At 36.7% G+C, this 21,133-nt stretch overlaps 3 protein-coding genes and 1 pseudogene across 4 annotated transcripts in view; 3 read left to right on the forward strand and 1 right to left on the reverse strand.

Annotated features, from left to right (window-relative positions):
• LOC114088830 (olfactory receptor 8G50-like) overlaps nt 1-21,133 on the reverse strand; it is a 170,479-nt gene that overhangs the window by 102,968 nt on the left and 46,378 nt on the right. The window lies entirely within an intron of this gene.
• On the forward strand, nt 2,210-3,506 carry LOC114088987 (olfactory receptor 10D1B). Its single transcript, XM_027930755.2, has one exon. The coding sequence runs from the start codon at nt 2,242-2,244 to the stop codon at nt 3,169-3,171; it is 930 nt and encodes a 309-aa protein (XP_027786556.2). The 5' UTR covers nt 2,210-2,241; the 3' UTR covers nt 3,172-3,506.
• The window catches only part of LOC114088868 (olfactory receptor 8G50-like), a 49,390-nt pseudogene continuing 32,483 nt past the window's right edge, over nt 4,227-21,133 (forward strand).
• Nucleotides 19,438-20,376, forward strand: LOC114088944 (olfactory receptor 10D3). The gene has a single exon (XM_027930706.2). The coding sequence runs from the start codon at nt 19,438-19,440 to the stop codon at nt 20,374-20,376; it is 939 nt and encodes a 312-aa protein (XP_027786507.2).

The raw sequence follows: 21,133 nt of genomic DNA on the forward strand, positions 1-21,133 counted from the left end.
AGTTCCAATCAGGGCTTAAAAGGATGTAAAAAGCACTTCTAAGAAAGCAACCCAGGGAGAAAGAGTGTATGCTGGTCTCAATTGCACAAACCCCATGAGATTCTATTTTTTTTTTTTAAGTAAGGAATGGCGGCTCCTATGGCTGGAGCACACTGTGCTCTGCTCAGCAACGGTAAATGCAAGGTTAAACTTCTGTCAGGGTCTCACCATCAATCTCTGCCTCCTACTTATTAACGAGATCACACATGGGGACCTTTCTGGTCCTTCAGGCTTCTTTTTTTCCTGAAATGGACTTAAAAATCAAATAGCATCATATAATCAGGGATTATCATGGTGTCTGATTATAGGCAAGGAATAGGGACTTCTGTGAGCCTTAGATAACCAAGGGGAGGGAGTGAAGAGCTCACAGGAATTTGAGTTGTTCAGAGAGACTATTCAGGTGTGGCTAGAATTAGTAACAAGTGGTAGAATCTAACTCCCACCCCCTAAAATGTCGGTGTTTTTATCTTAGTGTTTATATTTTTGCCCAATTCTAGAGTGGTATAGCTGACTTATTCTGGCATGGTCTTTATTTTCAGAAATGTTTTTCAGAGGCACTTTTCACAGCATATGATTGGAATTTCTATCTTGAATGTGGCTCTATAATGAGAAAGTTCCTGTATTAGACACTATATTACTATACTACAGCTGGTACTATGCTGTAGCATCAAAGGCATGGGAAAACCCAATTTTATGATCTCTAAAAGCTAAAGAGAATTTAACCAAGTGTGGTCTAAAATGCAGACTGCAAACTACCAGGAATAATTTAGATGCAAAGATTTTTCTCACCTTCATGTAAAGCAATTGTGAGGACACATCTGGAAGGGTATAATTGCCCATAAGTGGAGCAGACTGTCTCAGAAAGCAGAGACAAAGAGATGGCAGATTTGACTAATGATTAAGGGTGCAGACAATGAAATAAAACAGCTCTGCCATATACTAGCTTTGCATTCTTGGGCAACTTACTTAATATTTCTGAGCTTCTATCTCTTATCTGCAAATAGTAATAGTAATAGTAAATTCTTCTTATAGGTACATTTAAAAGATAAGTCACAGTTTCACAGCATGGATCCAGTCCTTGGAACATAGTAAGTACTAATTAAGTGGTATGTGTGTATGTGTATAATATGTGCAATTATTATTATCATTGTTAAGTGAATAATGAGAAGGAGAACCTGTATCTTCCAGTCAGTAGATCCTACTCTTCACTTGTATAACCTTCCTAATTAGTGCTTCTGTTTCTTTTAGTTCAACATGAGACACTGTACTTTCCACTTTGTCACAGTAACATGAACTTGATGCTTTCTTGCTGCTACTGTTTGTTTTGGTTAATATTTCTAAGTAGCCATAGTCCATGTAGAAAAAATAATTAAAGTACTGGAAGAACAAGAGCAGTGTCATGTGATAAAACTGTGGAACTTAGCACTCTAAAATCCAGAGGAATGTATTCTGAAGAGAATGTTATCTAAGTCTACTCAACAGTGTTATTTAGTAAAACATTTATTGGAAAATAATTACATAATACCAGCATTAGTAGAAAATACTTAAATAATTATCTTTAAGATGCATAAAACAAAGGGAAATTTTTACTTAGGATATAGAGATTTGCCAGATATTTTCATTGACATTTCATAAACTTTACTGTGATACCAGGATGTTTTGTGCAGACATTGTTGTAAAAATTTTGGCTTCCATGTAGCAGATGATGAAACCAGGCCTATGGAAGACACTGTGCCAGTTATTTTTATTATTTCAGCTAATAAAAGGCTAAGCCAGGATTCATATAGAGTGACCTGCATCTTAATACAATCATTTTCTGTTATTTGCAGAGTGTAATAAATAGTTGGAGTTTGTTCCTTAAAGATATCACAAGCCTTCAAAATATAAATGTGCTCAAAGAGAATAAATCCATGGAAAAAAGTTTTCTCACTTGAAGATGTTTTGAGTATAACTCTAAATTTCTGCTCTTGTCATGGTGGGCAATTATCAGCCTTTACAAAATATCCCTTCCAAAATTGGATGGACTGACTCTGAAATATCCATCTCTTATTACCTGAAATTGTTGCATAGATTTTTTTCTTGCCTTTCGTATGACGGCAGATTGCTTCTGTTTAAAAACATAGTCAAAGCTTCATAATGTGACTCTGTTGCTCAAATTTTGGTGCTTCATACCCCTACTCAGGGTCAGACTTTCTTACAACTATGAGGAATCGCTCAGTGGTGACTGAGTTTGTCCTGCTGGGCATCCCAAACACAGAGGGCCTGGAGACCATGCTCTTTGTCCTGTTTTTGTCCTTTTACATTTTCACCCTCATGGGGAACCTGCTAATCTTGCTCGCAATTATTTCCTCTACTCGGCTTCATACCCCCATGTACTTCTTCCTGTGCAAGCTATCTATTTTTGACATATTTTTCCCTTCTGTGAGTTCTCCCAAGATGCTGTTCTACCTTTCAGGGAACAGCAGAGCCATCTCCTATGTGGGCTGCGTGTCCCAGCTCTTCTTCTACCATTTTCTGGGCTGCACTGAGTGTTTTCTGTACACAGTGATGGCCTATGACCGCTTTGTTGCCATATGTTTCCCTCTACGCTACACCATAATCATGAGCCACAGAGTGTGCGCCATCTTGGCTGCAGGGACCTCATTTTTTGGCTGCATTCAGGCCACCTTTCTGACCACTCTCACCTTCCAGCTTCCCTACTGTGGTCCCAATGAGGTGGACTACTACTTCTGTGACATCCCAGTGATGCTGAAGCTGGCTTGTGCGGACACCTCAGCCCTGGAGATGGTGGGGTTCATCAGTGTTGGTCTCATGCCCCTCAGCTGCTTCCTCCTCATCCTCACCTCCTACAGCTGCATTGTCTGCTCCATCTTGCAGATCCGCTCTGCAGAGGGCCGCCGCCATGCCTTCTCCACCTGCAGTGCCCACCTCACGGCCATCCTGCTTTTCTACATGCCAGTGGTCCTCATCTATCTAAGGCCAACCCCAAGCCCCTGGCTGGATGCAACTGTACAAGTCCTGAATAACTTGGTCACTCCCATGCTAAACCCTTTGATCTATAGTCTGAGAAACAAGGAGGTGAAATCATCCCTGAGGAAGGCCCTCCACCTGTTTGGCTTCCTTCCTGAATAATTGTAAAGAGAGATCAGTAGCTAACACTTCAGCCACACATCAGAGCTGATGAAATACTTTTATTTGGTTTGCATAAGGTATTATTATTATCTCTATTTTATAGCATGGGGGACTGAGATGCTGAGAGTTAAATTGACTTGTCTCAGGATGTGTAAGGAACAAGTAGCAGAATGAAGACTCCAGGTTGGTCTTCGGACACTGGGATCCATGTTTTCTTGTGGACATCAGAGGGCTCATAAAGAGGTAGAGAAGTTTTCCCAGTAGGCTGAAAAAAAAAATGGAACTTGTGCTTCTCAATATTAATTGTCTTCATGCTTTTTCATTTCTATACCTCGTTTTCTTCTCATTCTGATGCTGTTTTATCTTGGCTAAAGTGATTGTCTTCTCAAAAATCTATATTGGAAAAGCTATCATTTTATTAGTCTAAAGGTTGTTGTTGAAGTGAGAGAGAAGCATCTCTATGGTTTCAAATAACATCCTGTTACTTAAGAGCCTTGAAGAAATTGTATGAAGAGAAAGACTTCTGGCTAGGACTTGAGACAGGTCTCTGAGGTGAAGCAGAGGCACCAATATTCTGTATATCTTACAAATCCTGACTTTAGGGATTGGACCTGAAAACAGGCCTTGAGTGTGCAAATGCAGCATGTGAGTAGAAAGCTTTTTTGTTTACTGAAAAGGTTTGACTTTGGTTTAATTTCCTGTGTTTCTTGATTTTGTTTTCTGGTTCAAATATCCTGCAAATAAAAAATGTGCCATTTCAATCAGGACAGCTATCATTTTCATGTCCAAATTTGTTAAGTCTTATGTTTGGGGACTATTTTTGTTGTGAAATTTGTTGGAGTCTAAATTTGCAAATTATGCTGTATGCCTATATGAATATGTCACAATAAAACCAACTGTTTGTACAATTAATATGTAGTTACATCTGTAAATAAAATTGAAATTATTTTAAAAAAGAATGATATACAGAGGAAAAGACACCAGGACACTGGAAAGAAGATGATGGAAGAGGAGGAGGAAGAGGAAGAGGCAAGTGTATTTCTTTTGTCTGTCCTTCTCAGAATCAGAGCATAGCAGAAGTACCTGCCACACCCAATGAGCAGTGCAAGGTCTTTGCTGCCACCAAGATGAGCTGACAGAACCAGAAGGTAAGCAAACTTCTGGCTGTAACTACTCTTGGATGCCTAAAAACCTTCTATCAGTACTGTTTTTCTCTTGTTTTTCAGTAAGCAAGAGTCTAAAGGGGAAGCTGGAAATATATCTCAAATTATTTTTCCTGTATTGCAAACACTTATTATTCTCAGGGTCTATTCTGACATCCATGAAGCAGATGTACAACTCAGTAGAACATCTCAGGGTTCATACTAAGACCAGGGTAGAATACGAAGCAGGAAGAAAGGAGTACATTTTCTGGGATAGAGAAGGACCTCACAGAAGTATTGAAGATCAAGATGTGTGTGATACCTTACTTTATCCAGAGGAAGGAGAGCTGAGGAGTATTATCCAGGAAGAAACAGCCTACTTCTCAATCTTTCTTTTAGGGATCTGGGGAGGAGGGTGAGAGAGAATTACTTAGGCTGATATCTCTTAAACGTGCCATTATGAAGGAATGTCTTTGCAGTAAGCTCAAATTCAGTATAGCTTCTGATTTCAGGGTTCTTCCCCAGCTCAATATGTTGTTCTTGGATTTGGGGGAGAGGCCTGGAGAAAAGAACTCCATCCATATTGCCTAAAGCAAACTAACCTGTCTGCTTGTCATAGCAGTTCTGAGACATGCTTATAGGTCTTGTGGTTCCAGGTACAGCCTAACTTCTCTCCATCTCAATAGAAGCCCAGAATATCAGGCCTAGCCTGGTATATGGAGAACTAGGTTGACTTTTATGGTAGGATAAAACTTTTATGGGTTCTATCATTTAAGAGGCACCATAAGAAGAATTTGAGAAAAAGTATCAGTGGAGGAAACCTCAAATTAGGTAGCGCACCCTGAAGACTATTTTATCTATAGGGCAGATAAAGACAGAGGATCAAAGTTTAAGGGCAGGGAGACTGGAGAAGAACAGGAGTATTGGAGCAGAGGTTCAGAGAATAGTTTTGAGCAGGGTGGGGTGCAGGAAAGCATTTCCTGAGGTACTGGCTTTAAGCATGGCCCAGGGGCCAATCAATACCCAGCACCCTCCCCATATTCTAGATTCTTTAAAGGATTCTCCATTTACCCAAACAATTTCTGCAACATACCACAGCACTCTCCACTCATGTTTACTTTTTGTTCCTTGCTAAATTCTTTAAAAAAGCAAAGCTTGTTCTGACTTTGACTTGTGTAATTTTTCTTTTCTGTAGCCCCTAGAGAACAAATGTGTGTTATGAGCCTCCATGGAAAGCTATGACATAGACACGAAAAGTGATGTCCAGATCATGGTACTGACAAGGCAGAGAGAGGCTGTGGAAAGAGGCTTCCAAGGGAGTATCCACAGGGGTCTGCAGCTGTTCATTGCCTGCTCTCCCTGATGATTGGTTCCCAATGAAAATGACTGAAATTAATGAGTAAAAAATTAGAAATTAATGTTTTCAGTCAATTGATCTGCATAATGTTCTTGGTGAAAAAAATGCTAATTTTTCCTTTAGCAAAATAATCATTCAAGATAAAAAAAAAAAGCATTGCTATGTGGTATACTGGTTGACTGCGGTTGAAGGGCAACAGTACCTGTCATTATTGGAAAGCTAGATTGGTGAGGATCTAGCCTATTCTCTATCATTCCTTTGTTTTATGTTTCAGCATACAGACAATTATTTTAATTCTTATCTCAGTGATATCCTTTAATGACAATATCACAAAGTTATCTGTTATTGTCCTATTGATATTTTTTAAAAATGTTTTATCCAATATTAAAGAATTAGAAAATCATATTAATGAAAAATAGGCTAAGTGTAAAAAACTATGATACAATCAGTGCACATATTCCTCTACCTACTTTAAAGAAAAGAATGATGCTAGTGGAAATCCCCAGAGGTTCTGGCCTGATCCCATACTCTTTCCTCCTCCTGGATAACATCATTCTCCTGAATGTGGTGTTTTCTTTGAGTTTTGTCTCATATGTTTGTGTCCCTGAACACAATATTGCAAGGTTTTGAACCTTATATTAATAAAATTCTATTGAAATTTTGCTTTTTTTAAGTTGAAATATTAACTTTTAATATTTATGTATTTGTATGCCTGAAATTAATTAATTCACTATTTACAGAGTGTAGCAGCCCATTAAATAAATACATCTACTTTGCCACTGTGTAGTATCACGTTACGTGAATATATTAACATTTATATTTATTACTAATTAAATAAACATGAAACTCTTCCTTTTGCATAGCCATAATATTTTATTGAGTTCTTATGTCTCTCATGTATACAAATGACACAAAGATACCATCACCAAACTCTCTTCAAGATTTCTTTCCATAAGGGAAAAGAGAAAACAGGAAAAACTATTTAGTTTGGATTTGCTCAACAACATACACTAGTACACAGGTTGGATATAAGCAATTTATTTTGAAATATGCTCCCAAGAAGCACAGTAAGGGAGTAAGTGATATAAGAAAGGACAGCCAATTAAGTATGTGTTTATAGCTCACAGCTATGGAGAACTAGAGCTCATTCCCATTAGGAATCCTCTGAAAGACAGTATGAAAACTCCTCCATTATTCCAAAGGAAGCTGGGGTATTTTTGTATCAACCATTGCCCCAAATTTGTTAGTGGATGTTCTTTGGAACATTAATGATCAAGCCCTTCTTGCCCGCTCCATATACACAGACTAAAAAAAATCTTCCTTGGCCAGAGACTGCCCTCAGGCAGAGGACATGGGATCCCTCAGCATGCAGTATGGTGGCGCACACCTGTAATCCCAGCAGCTTGAGGGGCTGAGGTAGGAGAATCATAAGTTCAAAGCCAGCCTCAACAAAAGCAAGGCACTAAGCAATTCAGTGAGACCCTGTCTCTAAATGAAATAAAAAAAATAGGGCTGGGGATATGGCTCAGTTATCAATTGTCCCTGAGTTCAATTTCTGGTACAACCCCCCCCCCCGCCCCCCAAAAAAGAGTAAGAATTAACTAGGTGTAGGAAGGTGAAGAAAAGGGACAGATGAGTTGTCACAGTTCACAACTCTCTTTTCCTTTATTATTGGTGGAATAAACGGAAGCATGACTTTTGGGTAACATTACATTGATGGTCAAGACCTCAGTTTATGCATTTGCCACATGTTATTAAGTGTCTGGCGGTAACGGACCAGGGCTCTGATTTGAGAAGGATAGTGATGGTCTATGTTGACAGTGGTGACAGAATCAGATGGTCATGATTAATTTTGATCTGAACATGTACGAATATTACAACTGTTAACAAGTCACCCAGCTGACTTAAATTGTTACATTTTGATAAAATAGAAATATATGAATGTACTTTGTTGAACTGTAAAGACTGACCTAGTTCTTTAATTTTCCTAAAATTACATTTTGAAGGTAAAAAGGATTTGATAAATTCATTATCTTCCCTCTTTTCTATTTTTCAAAAATATTCTTTAAGTAAAGAAAAAATTTAAAAAAGGAAGACAAAAGCAGTGTTCAAGTGACAAAAATTTTCTTTGGAAACAACTCTTCAGACATATTGGTGACAAAGAACAGTGTTTATAAACAGTATGTGCTGGGCTTTAAAGTCAGACAGACATGCGTTTAAATTCCCAATCAGCCACTTCCCATTGGTGTACCATTCGATAAGTTCTGAGTACAGTCTAATCAAATTTATTATCAGGATGAAAGCACCTTACTCACAGGATTGATGTGAAAATTAAGTGATGTTATCCACAACAGGATCTCAGCTGAGGCTTAGTGTATAGTAAGAAATTAACAAATGATAGCTGTATGTATGAGTCATACTAGTCTGGTACTCCAGAAAACCACAGCCTATAGGAAGAAGGGTCATAACCCTGAACTTATAATAGGGTCATATCCTAATAAACCTATTATAAATTGAAATATTGTCAACTTAATGTGCATTTAACATACCTAGACTCCTGAACATCAGCTTAGAAACACAGCACACTGTAGAATGTTGGCAGTTCACCCCTGTGATCCCATGGCTGATTGGGAGCTGAAGATACTGTCACCACACAGCATCATGAGAGACTATTGTATCACATATTGATAGTCCAGGAAAAGATCAAAACTCAAGATTGAAAGTACAGTTTTTACGACTATGTATTGTTTTTGCACAATTATAAACTAAAACAACCATAAGTCAAATCAAAAATCAAGGAGTGTGTTTGTGTATGTGTGTATTTGTGTGTGTGTGTGTGTGTTTTAAGGAATTGGCTCCAACTATAAAGGCTGAGAAATCCCAAGTCTGCAGTAGGCAACTGGAGACCCAGGAGAGCCTGTGGTTTAACTCAATGTAACTCTGAAGACTTGAGAACCAGGAGAGACAGTGGTGTAAATTTCGGGAGAAGGGCAGGAGAAGAACCAAGTGCTCAATCAATAGGGCCTCCAAATTTCTATTTTCTTACCATCCTCATTCTATTGAAGACTTCAAATTAATTGAATAAGGACCACCCACATTAAGGAGGCAATGCCTTTTATTTAGTCTATTGATTGAAATGCTAGTCTCATTGAAAACATTTTCACAGATGCACTCAGAAAAATATCTGGCCAAGTGTCTGGAAACTGTGGTTCAATCAAGCTGATTCTTAATGTTAACTATTACATCTATTATTGTGTATAATAAAGTATTTTAACTTAGTTTTTTATAAAATACTTTACAAAATTAATTTATACTTAACAATAAGTTGAATTAAAGCAAAAAAAATGGGCTGTTTCCCATTTTAATTCACACAGTTTTTCTTTATTTAAGGTTACTTAAATGCTGAATCCTTTATTATATTGCCCTATTGTTTACTATTACAAAAATAGTAGACATTGAAAGTAATATTGGAATTACACAGTGTATGTCATTTCAATCTGTATTGTTTATTTTAATCTGTTAGCAGCAACTAACAATTTATATGCTGATATAACAAAGACTTGGTAAGGGGAATAAAGTAGAGAAGAAGACCCTTTGCCCAAATTGCTCCAAACTCTCAGGAAACATTATAAATGTCAGTGCACCTGTTTGTAACCACTATGAATTAGGATTTTCTCAAAGTAATTTAACCGAAGCAAAAACATGAGATGAAAAGTTATATTAGATTGAATAGTATTTGGATTACATGAGCAAGCTGAGAAACTTATTTAAAATATAACTATAGGTGGAAAAGAACAAAATAAAGCTATTACCAGGAAATGGTTGTGATTAGCCAAGATTTATAAGGCATTTAATAGATTAGCCAGGATTTGGAGAACGTTTAATGTGAGTACTCTGCCTGGTCTTTTACATTCTTGTCTCATTTAATTCTCATGGTTTTTCCATGAGGTAAGTACTGATTATCTCTATTATCTCTCATTTAGGAAAATGAGACTGACAACTTGGGCAACTTGCTCAAAGTATATCAAAGCATTCAGCTCTGAGTTTGTCTCACTCTTACACATGCTTCTGCCCTCATGACTCTCATGTACAATCCATGATGTGAACCATTGCTACCAGCATGTGCTTTCCCTGGTCATTCCCATTAACATCATTTGTTGAAACTCAGAAAATAGTCCTTATTCCTTAAATTAAATAATGGAAAACTACCAATAAGAAACATATTTTCAAAATATTCTCTTACTCTCACATCAAGCTGTACGATCTCTCAAAGGAAATCATCAAAAAGAGAACTTTTTAAATTAATTAACCTCAAAGGAATCATTCCTATGAGATGCTTCTCATGCTCATTAAGACTTTTATTCTTTCCCCGTAGCTTCTGGTCCCCATCTGTGAGCTATGTCATGAGGAAAAGTGGATTAATAGGACTGGGATATATTTAGGAAGGGGAAGGGAGCTTGTTAAAAGGTTTATGTCTTGGATTCTCTCGGTAATTCTTGTTCTCAGGAAAAGCCAGTCATGAATGAGACACACACATGTGTATACACAGCTTCCTCCCCACCACACACATACTCATGGACAGTGTCATCCACCTCAGTTTCTTCAGTGTGCCCATGATGAGGCTGTGTTTCCTAACCCACTGCATTAAGCACATTCTTTTAACATTGCCCCTCTAAAGTAAGTTAATGATAAAAGTGACACCTGCCACTCACACTGTAATTAAATCTTTGACTAGAATTTTAACAATGGAAATATGGAGTTATTCATGCGTAGGCTCCAAATGAATACTTATTTTGAGTACACCCTTCTCTCACCTCCAAGAAGCAAGTGTAGAATTTGTCAGTCATATTTCAGTGGTCAGATTTAGGTTCACCCAGCATGTGGTGAAAAGAAGAATGAATTTCATGAAGGAATACAAGGGCTTGTGACAGTTCTCATGATTTTATTTTCATGTGTGTGTATGTGTGTGTGTGTCTTTTCTTATTTTTATTTTTTTGTTACTAGGGATTGAAACCACTTTCCTTTAATACTGAGCAATACCCAAAATCCTGTTGATTTTTTTTATATATTTGAGACACGATCTCACTAAATTTCTGAAGGTCTTGCTAAGTTGCAGAAGCTACCCTGGTACTTTTGATCCTCCTGACTCAGCCTCCTGAGTTGCTGGGATCACAGACATGCAACACCTCACCTGACTTCATGGTTTCATTTAACCGGATAGTTGCTGATTCTTCTCATCAGTACATGATAAGATATATCATACCTCATATCAGCCCTTCCCCACATTCAGAAACCCCAAAGATAGATGTATTTTACATTCATAGTTATTTTCATGGCACTAGGGAATATTTATGTTAAATACATAAAAAAGCATGCACATATGCACTTTTATGCACACACAGTATAATTAATAGGAATAACAATAATTTGCAACAAATAAAGTTTATAAAAATGGAATAGAATCTATTGTTTTAAATAAAATATCATTAAAATCCTTCAGGATCCACAATAATTATCCATGTCAAAAAAGATCAATAAATGCTTATATCTCCTTAGATGTAAGTGGGTACAAATTGATGGAACCTTAAATGTCATGTAAAGCAATTATTTTGTATACAATGAAACAACAGGACAGAGAGGTCAAACAACATAAAGAAAATAACAGAACAAATGTCAACAAAGTTAGGTACTAAAATCTAATTTAGTATTTAAATCTCCAATTAATCTTGTCTGTTTTCAAATAAATTTTGTAATTGCCTTTATACTTGTCTTCTGCATAAATTGAAATTTCTCCAAGAATAGGCACTCTGTGTCTCCATGTATATCTTTTTGCCTCTAATTCCATCTGCATTTCACCTACAGTGGTCAGCACAAGAGCTGGAGCATAACTGAGATTCTAACTACTAGTGCTATTGAGTTGAATATGTCCTTGTAAATGACATCCCCATGTAGATGGCCCTTGGTCCTCTCCAGTTTCATTATGTACAAAGCAAAACCTAACCACTTGGAAGTCAATGGTGAGCAGAATTGAAGAGAAACCTCTAGACTAGGCCCCATAACTATGTCTTATTTTTAATTCTTGATTATTAAAGAGAAACTTTGAACTAGAAGGAAACTTAGAGATTATCAGTGTAAGGACAATTTTTTTTATAAATGAGGAAAAAGTCCTACATTGTGAAATGAGTGTGGAGGAATGAGTGCACCAAATTGAGAGCTCTGCATTCCATCAAGGAACCTGGACCATTTTAATTAACTGAGAACTAATTTAGAAACATTCATTGAGGATTTACTAGGCCACTTAGCAAGGAGCCATGGAGAATAAAAGATAAAACAGACATAAATCTTTATGAAACTGACTATTAGAAATGTGTATATTACCAATCAGCAGAAAAATACAGTTAAGCCTGGAAGTCTAGCCCTGACTGACAGACTGATTGCCTAGAATATGCAAGGCTCTGGGTTCATTCTTCTTTGAAAAAAGGAAGGGTGCAGTTAAAATACTGGTATAAAAAAGTTAGTTTGATCTGGAAATATCTGCGTAGGTCTGAAGAAAGAGGTAACATATAAATTGGATTTTATTGGCTGATAGAATTTGAAAATTTGGAAAAATTTAGAAGTAGGAAAAAATTGTGCACTGAAAAATTCAGAGGTTAGGACTAGAAATGGCAAGGAAATGAGAAAAAGTGATATTTTTTCTTTTCTTCAGTGTAAAAAAATCAGTGATGTAAAATACTATTGTATTACATATGGTTAAACATTTTGTGATTAAATATTATACCATATATGGTCATGCACAACATAATGTTTCAATCACAGGACACTCATAAGATTTTAGTGGAGCTGAAAAATTCCTATAGCCTGGTGACTTTGTAGCTATCTTAACATCAAATACAACATGTTATTCAAGTGTTTGTTTTGGTGCTGGCAGAAAGAAACCTAGTGTAATACCAGCCCTGTAAAATTACAGCACATATAATAACATGCTGTACATAATATTTGGTAACTAAAAGGACCAACTATGCTACTGGTTTATGCATTTACTACATTGTGTGTTTTATCCTTATTTTAGATAATACTTCTTTTGCTTATTAAAAAAAATGTTTAGTGTAAAGCTGAATGCCATGTTAGGTTGTTGCCTGATTCATCCCATGTTCACGTGTATTTTTGACTACATCAAGCAGCCACATTTGGTTATTGACTTACACAATCTAGATTTGTCTAAATGCACTCCAGGATCCTAGCACAATAATAAAACTGTTTAGTGATGCATTTCTTATGACATCTCGACATGGTTAAGTGATGCATGACTGTGCATTATTTTGATTTCAGACTATTTTTATAGGATAGTATTTTATAGCATTTACATTATCTACAATAGGGTATTAAGGAATAGATTTATACGCACTTAGTATAGTCCATGCTAAAAACTTTGGTTCTATTGTCAGAAATTAAAGAAAAAAAGCAGCAGGCTTAAAATTAATTGTTAGATTATCTCTCTTTTAGCTCCCTTTATCTCTGCATTTGTTTTTTACGGAGACCTTTCTATAGAGGACTTATGAATCAACAACAGTCCAAAGCTAATACATGGAGCCCTGTGAGACAAAGTGTAAATTTTAATTTAAAGGTCAGTGGGATAGATACTATTAAATAACACACTGCTCAAGTAAATTTCAAGTTCTATTAAATGTAATGAGGTTTATTATCTTCCACACATAGCCCTACATCTAGAATCCCACTATCAGACCCTCCATTCACACCCTGGTGTATATGATGGTAAAACTAATGTCACTGCTGTACCTCTTGGAGACTCACAGTACACTGTATATTTTGTGATGGCAAAAGGTCACCCAATTCCATCTCCACATCTGCAGGAGAACCAATTTCCTTAATACCATTTTCCCTCGGAGAATCCCCTCATCAAAACCTCATATGTGTTCATGGTTTCCCTTCAAAATTTAATGTATTTCCTTTTAAATTTAATTATTCAGCTAGTAAAATGATACAATTAGTTTCAAAAGTCATGCTTTTAAAAGTGAGATTACAACAAAGATAAGAATGGCTTCAGTGATGGTACCCTGAACTATAAAATCAAGCTCACTAGTAACAAATGGAAATTTCTTTTTATTAAATTCAGTATCAATTAGTTGGTTCTAAAAAGCAAATATAAGTAGATCAAATTAATGGTACATACTAGAGTTTTATTGGTTCTATACTTGCTTTTTATTAGTTCATTTTTTTATTATTGTAGAAAGGTTAAAAGCAAGGGTTTATATCAAACTTTGTGCTTGAGATAACATTTAAGAAAATCTACATTTCAATTTGAAATGTCAATAGTTTAAATCTAGCATTTTACCTCTGGGTATATACCCAAGAAAACTGAAGACACATGTACACACATACAAAGACATGTACACAAATTTTTATAATGACATTATTAATAGCCCAAAATGGAATAACCTATACATTCATAACCTAATAAGTGATAAACAAAATGTAGTATATCTATTCATGGAATATCACTCAATCATAAAAAGGAACAAAGAATTGAGAGATACTACAAAGTGGATGAATCTTGAGAACATTAAGCAAATAGAAAGAAACCAGACACAAAAAGCCACATTTTATCTGTTTATATAAACTATCATAAAAATACAAATCCATACATAGTGCATAAAAGTGCATTGCAAAGGCTATGGGAATGAGGGATTCTTATTTAATTTTTGGTACTGGAGATTAAATTCAAGGATACTCAAACACTGACCCACATCCCCAGTCCTTTTTTTCGTACGTTTTATTTAGAGACAAGATTTCACTGAGTTGTTTAGTATCTCACTATTGCTGAAGCTGGCTTTGAACTCACGATCCTCCTGTCTCAGCCTCTGAGCCTCTGGGATTACAGGTGTGCCCCACCATACTGGCAGAAATTCTTTTGAAGTGATAAAACCATTCTAAAATTGTGTTACAATATTATTCCAAAACTCTGCAAATTCAATAAAAATCATTCAACTCTATGCTTTAAAAAGATGAATTTACAGTATGTGAATTATATCTTAATAAAATTGTTATTAAATTACCAATAATGTCTCTTCATGACATTATATCAACCTATTTATAGTGCTTATAAAAATAAGTATCAGTTCTTCATATTTGCAGAGATTTATATTTCAGAAAAGCACACAGTATCTCATTTGAAATTCAAATAAACACCTGTAAGAGATATTATCATTTAGTTTTATAAAAACTTGATGATCCTCAGACAATTTTACAACTTGCACACGAAGAACACGAAGAACTTGAACACGATGAAAAATAATATTGAGATATTTTTCTAGTTTTGAAATTTGTTTAAATGAACAGAGCCATGATTGTTTTTGTTCCCTTTAAATTTGTTTTTAAGATTTATTAATATTAAAACATATACCTGTAATTTTACAACATGTTTTTGTATTTGTTTATTCATACTTTCTGTCAGACATATGGGTGATTTCTTCTTATTGTTATGAACATTCTTCTGCGTATCTCTGGGCTCAAGTTCAAGAGTTCCTCCAAAAGATACTTTTAGGAGTGGAAAGACAAACAGTTTTTGAGAATGAAGTGATTATTAAAAATGCATTTGTGGTCTGGGGATGTGGCTCAAGCGATAGCACACTTGCCTGGCATGAGCAGGGCTCTGGGTTTGATCCTCAGCACCACATACAAATAAAATTGGCGCAGTCTGGCTGGGCACCAAATAACCGAGCCACCACACACCTTGTAGATTCAAACAGCAACTCTTTATTCTCGAACTGTCACCGGCACTCTACAGGCACGTTCTGGGAAAATCCACACACTCCACCAGGCTCCGCATACCAAATACTCTCAGAACCCCGCGAAAACTCAACAGGAACTCAAGGAGCGCGCCTGAGGCAGCAGGATATGCCCTATTCCCAGCAGGATCCACCTTAAACCTGGAACTGCCCTATTCCCAGCAGGATCGACCCTAAACCCAGATCCACCCTAAACCCGGATCCACCCTGGTCCTTGAGCAGGGTCACCTTTCTCAAACATTCATGCAATGTCACTGCAAATGACCTGGGTCCAAGGCAAGCCCATTTCCACAATGGAGAGTCCTCCCTCTAAGCAACATTGGGTAGGCTGACAAAGAAATTGCCATGCGTCATTCCTACTTGGCTATGGCTCTCAGCATAAAATAAAGATGTTGTGTCCACTGAAAACTAAAAAAATAAATATTAAAAAATAATTCTCTCTCTCTTTAAAAAAAAAATGCATTTGTACCCTGAATGATGAAAATCCTAAAACATTCCTGTAAGCACTTTATATTGACACCTTTCTTAATATTTTTCAAATTGTTAGTGTTAGAATTTTCCATTCCATTTTAAAATTCAATCCCTGATAACAACTAAAGTTGAACATCTTCTAATATGTCTAATGACAATTTAGATTTCATCCTCCCTCCCATGTCTCACATGGGCAGTGTCTCATGCTGATTGGTGGTTGCTAGGGGGTTGCTATGGGTCCTCACCTAGCCTGACTGAGTCAGGGACACCTGGCGCAGCAGATCTCTCCTGTTATTTGTAGATAAACAACTCAGATGGGTGGGTATGTGCCTAGGAGTGCTCTGTGAGTCTTTCAAAGGACAAGGGTCACGCCCTTTTCCTTGGACAGGCTTTGCTCTGAGGTAGAGGCTGGTTTCTCAAATACACATAGTTCTTTGATAATGATGAACCTTGTTATATGGAAGATGAACAAATCTTAGATTACTAACATCTGCAAAATCAAGGAGAACCTCCACAGAAGAGAAACTCCAGACTAGGCAACTTTTCTTGTTCATGGTTGTATAGATCCTTAATTAATAATTTTGAATAATATCTTAATATATATATAAAACTCATATGAAGAAAAATTCCCAGTTTATGGTAGTCAATTTACCAAATGACAACCCTGTTTGTTGAGAAATCTGGCAATAGAAACTACATATACAAATAAAAATAATAGAAAACATAGTCTGAAAAGTAGAACTATTCTACTCTGCTAAGGTTGTCATAGATTCATACAGTCTAATAAATACAGTAGGACTGTTTTGAGGCCCTAGCTCCAATATATTCAAATGCAGAGGAGGTTATGGTTTTGACATATGAAATTGTGGGTAAAGTGAGCACAGTTCAGTCCATAGTAAGAACAGTTGAGAAACTGAGATTGAAGTGTTTGAAATTATGTGAGTTTTTAAAAGCCTGAGAGAGATAGGTGTTATTTCTTCTAATAATAATAATATATTTTCCAATTGGTGGAATGGTTTCTACATAGGTCCTAAAATTGAACCATATCCCTCACCTTTTCTCTAAGCCAGCAAGTGTTGATATAAGCCAGGCACAGTGGCACATGCCTGTGATCTGAGTGACTCAGGAGGTTGAGGCAGGAGTTATACAAGTTTCAGCCACCCTTGGAAACTTAGCAAGACCCTGTCTCAAAACAACAACAACAACAACAAAAATTGCAGAAAAAGACTGGGGATATAGCTTGGTGATAAAGTCCTGAGTTTCACTCCAGTACCAAAAAAGAAAATAAAAAGCGTAGATATGGCTCCATCCTGTTTATATCACAATAACACCTCAAGGGGAAGTATTATCATATTGTATTTTGGCCTATTTACCATTTTTAATTAATTAGTCCCTTTGCTACACAACCTGCTTGAATAGTATTCATTCAGGCATGGAATCCCAAGGCTCCAAAGACATTTAAGTTTCCACCTATGTGGAAAGAATGTAGCTATTAGTGTCTTAGAAAACATCTTTCCAGAAGAGAAACACAAGGCCAACTTTGTCATTTATCTGGATTCATCTGCCTAAAAAGAAAGAGCTTTACAGATTATGGGAGGAAATGCCTGACCTTGGTTTATATTGTAATATCAAAAGAAATTTTGGACTTTAGATCCTAGATGGGCAGATGGTAAAAGGACCAAACTTCCTTCTTGTAAGTCCCCTAAGAGCCATCTTTATCACTTTTCTTTTCTCTTTTGTTGACCCCTCTTTCATGCCTCATATACTCAGAAAAGAGGAGACATTGGAAACTTTGGTTTACAAATATTCTCAGATTTTTTGATGAAGAATAATATATAACTAGTGGGCATAAGAATATGTTATGATTTGCTTGGTTTGAAGGAGTTTTCATTTAAAAAAAAATCATTTGAATCTGATCCATCAGTTCACAAACCCCATTCTGATTGTTCCCCCTGATAACCAAGAATTTGTACTGGATTAAAAATGATTTTTTAAAGTGAAAATTCTTAATGATCCTATGCCCAGATAACTTCAGCTCTTTTTTTCTGTGGTGTGTAATGGCCAAAACATTTTTGGAGATGGTACAGATTTTGTGTAGTATGTGATCTGTATCTTGTCACCTGGAGGTAGATAGAAAACTTTTAAGTACTCAGTGGAATGGAGTAAATTGGGAAAAGATAGATGATCAAGCTGTTTTACATGGTTGTTTGGGGAGACTGGGGAATATTATTAATTGATTGTATGACACAAGTTATTGTACAACACAAATGAGTTAAATCCAAGTCATGCCAGACATTGTGTGAGTTATTTCATTCTTTAATTCACTGTTTATGAAGGACCTACTCTCCTATTTTATGCCAACCACTGTTGTTTGCACTGATGACATAATTTAAACATGAAAAATTATTTACTCTCCTAGACGTGTGTGTGTGTGTGTGTGTGTGTGTGTGTGTGTGTGTTAGCTGTAAACACAGGTTCATTTTCATTGCTTAATAAAGAAGAGAGACAGATGAATGATATCCAGACAAAGTTCAGCAAGGTCAATAATGCCTACAATGTATCACAGATGCAGTGCAATGGAAAGACTGATCTCTTTCAATAAATAAAAATAAAAAGCATTTGAATTTAGTTTCTAGTTTTTCCATTCACTAACTGCCTTAATTTAGGAGAACTATTTAGCCTTTCTCTTGTGCAAATGTTTTCTTTTCTACAGATCCACAGTAGAGGGTCACCATGAGTAAACAGAGATCATGCATGTGTTTTGAACTATAAAGTAGTAATTGTTCAATCTTTCTTTATGACTCACTTTAAAAAGGAACAAACATAATACTGTCAGTAATAGTGATTGACAAATATATTAATTTCCCTCGTCCATGAGGGAGAAGCAACATTTATTGTGTGGATCCTGATGTTCCCTTTAAACACTTTTGCTGTTAGAGCTTTCTTTCCTTCTTTTTATTTATTTATTTATTTGTTTATTTGTTTATTTATATATTTATTTTTGGCACTGGGGATTAAACCCGGAGCACTTAACCACTGAGCCACATCTCAGCACTTCTTTTATAAATATTATTTTTTTATTTTGAGACAGGATCTTGCTAAGTTGCTTACAGCCTCATGAAGTTACTGAGGCTGACTTCTAACTTGTGATCCCCAACCTCCCCTCAACCTCCCAAGTTGCTGTGATTACGGGCACCCACTTCTGTGCCCAACTTGCTTTTACATTTAAAAAAAAAGTTGTTGTAATAAAAGACATCTCTATTGTGAATCAGTACAACAAAACTACTTGCTTCAGAAACTCTTAAGTTGGCTGTGGCAGCTCCAGTCTAATATATAATGCCCTGAATCTTGGGGCACAAGCAGTCTCTCCATAACTTACAACCTGAACACTCATTTAAATTTCATTTCCCTAGTAAGGTCACTCCTAGAGAGTGAGCAAGGTCATACTTCCATGTCCTCTGTTTCTTCTTCCTTCCCAGGCCTGACTCTCATGGATATGAAGAACAGCTCTGTGGTGACAGAATTCATCCTGTTGGGAATCCCACACACGGAAGGGCTGGAGACTATACTTTTTGTCCTCTTCTTGCCCTTCTATGTATGCACCCTGCTGGGAAATATGTCTATCCTGGTGGTTGTCATCTCTTCCACTCGCCTTCACACACCCATGTACTTCTTCTTGGGGAACTTGTCTGTGTTTGACATGGGTTTCTCTTCTGTGACCTGCCCCAAAATGCTGTTCTACCTTATGGGACTGAGCCAGGTCATCTCCTACCAAGACTGTGTCTCCCAGCTCTTCTTCTTCCACTTCCTTGGAAGCATTGAGTGTTTTTTGTATACTGTGATGGCCTATGACCGTTTCGCTGCCATATGTTATCCTCTTCAGTACACAGTAATCATGAGCTCCAGAATCTGTGTGGTCCTGGCTGTGGGCACATGGCTTTTAGGGTGCATTCATTCCAGCATCTTGACTTCCCTCACCTTCACCTTGCCATACTGTGGTCCCAATGAAGTGGATCACTTCTTCTGTGATATCCCAGCACTCTTGCCCTTGGCCTGTGCTGATACTTCCTTAGCACAGAGGGTAAGCTTCACCAACGTTGGCCTAGTGTCTCTCATCTGCTTTCTCTTAATCCTTGTATCCTACACTAGAATCACGGTCTCCATCTTGAGTATTCATACAACTGAGGGTCGCCGCCGTGCCTTCTCCACCTGCAGTGCTCACCTCATTGCTATCCTCTGTGCCTATGGACCAATTATCACTGTCTACCTACAGCCCACACCCAACCCCATGCTGGGAACTGTGGTTCAAATTCTGATGAATGTGGTAGGACCAATGCTGAACCCTTTGATCTATACTTTAAGGAATAAGGAAGTAAAGATGGCCCTGAAAAAAATATTGCACAGGACAGGACACATTCCTGAGAGTTAGTAAGAGTATTAACAAAGTAAATGTTAGAGTCAAGATGAAGTATTTTCTTGTTCTTTCTCAACTACCTGGAAAAAGAACAATTCAGCAAGGTTGTTCTTTCATCTATCTTATGCTTGACCTTGTGCTTAATTACTCTGCTTGAAGGTACCTGGGCAAATTGGGTTAGCTCCTAACCTTAGGATAATGAAAAGTATTGTGAGTATTATACAAATGCACACATACACACCCTTGAGTCAGTTTCCATCTCACCACAAACTAATAATGTGACTATTAGTGTGATAAAACCATGGTTCATCAAGACAGATTACCAGATTTTTCAAGTGGTTTTCCAAGTATTCAAAAATCCCAGAACAACTGAATTGATTCCAAGGTTTCCATATTAATGATAGTTAATGAGACTGCTCTTTTATCTATCGTATATATTAGAATACTGGATAAGAGTCCATTGAAAAACTTTGAAAGCCTCTGGACCATGCCATCCCTATGGTACTTTGTAGGACTAAAACCATAACATATATTCTTCTTTCTACATATAGATTTCAGGTTCTTCAACACCTAAATTTCAAACTTACTTCTCTGAGATTCTCTTAGGCTTTTTTACATTGTGAAGCCTCCAACATTCACTTTATTTTCCTACCAAAAATATCTGTTATTTATAATTAAAAAAAAAACCCTAGGTCTGAGGATATAGATCAGTGGGAGAGCATGTACTTTGCAAGATCCTGGGTTTTATTCCTGGACCCATAAAAACAAAATA

Source organism: Marmota flaviventris, chromosome 9 (assembly GCF_047511675.1).
Source record: "Marmota flaviventris isolate mMarFla1 chromosome 9, mMarFla1.hap1, whole genome shotgun sequence".
In the NCBI taxonomy this organism is placed as follows: Eukaryota; Metazoa; Chordata; class Mammalia; order Rodentia; family Sciuridae; genus Marmota; species Marmota flaviventris.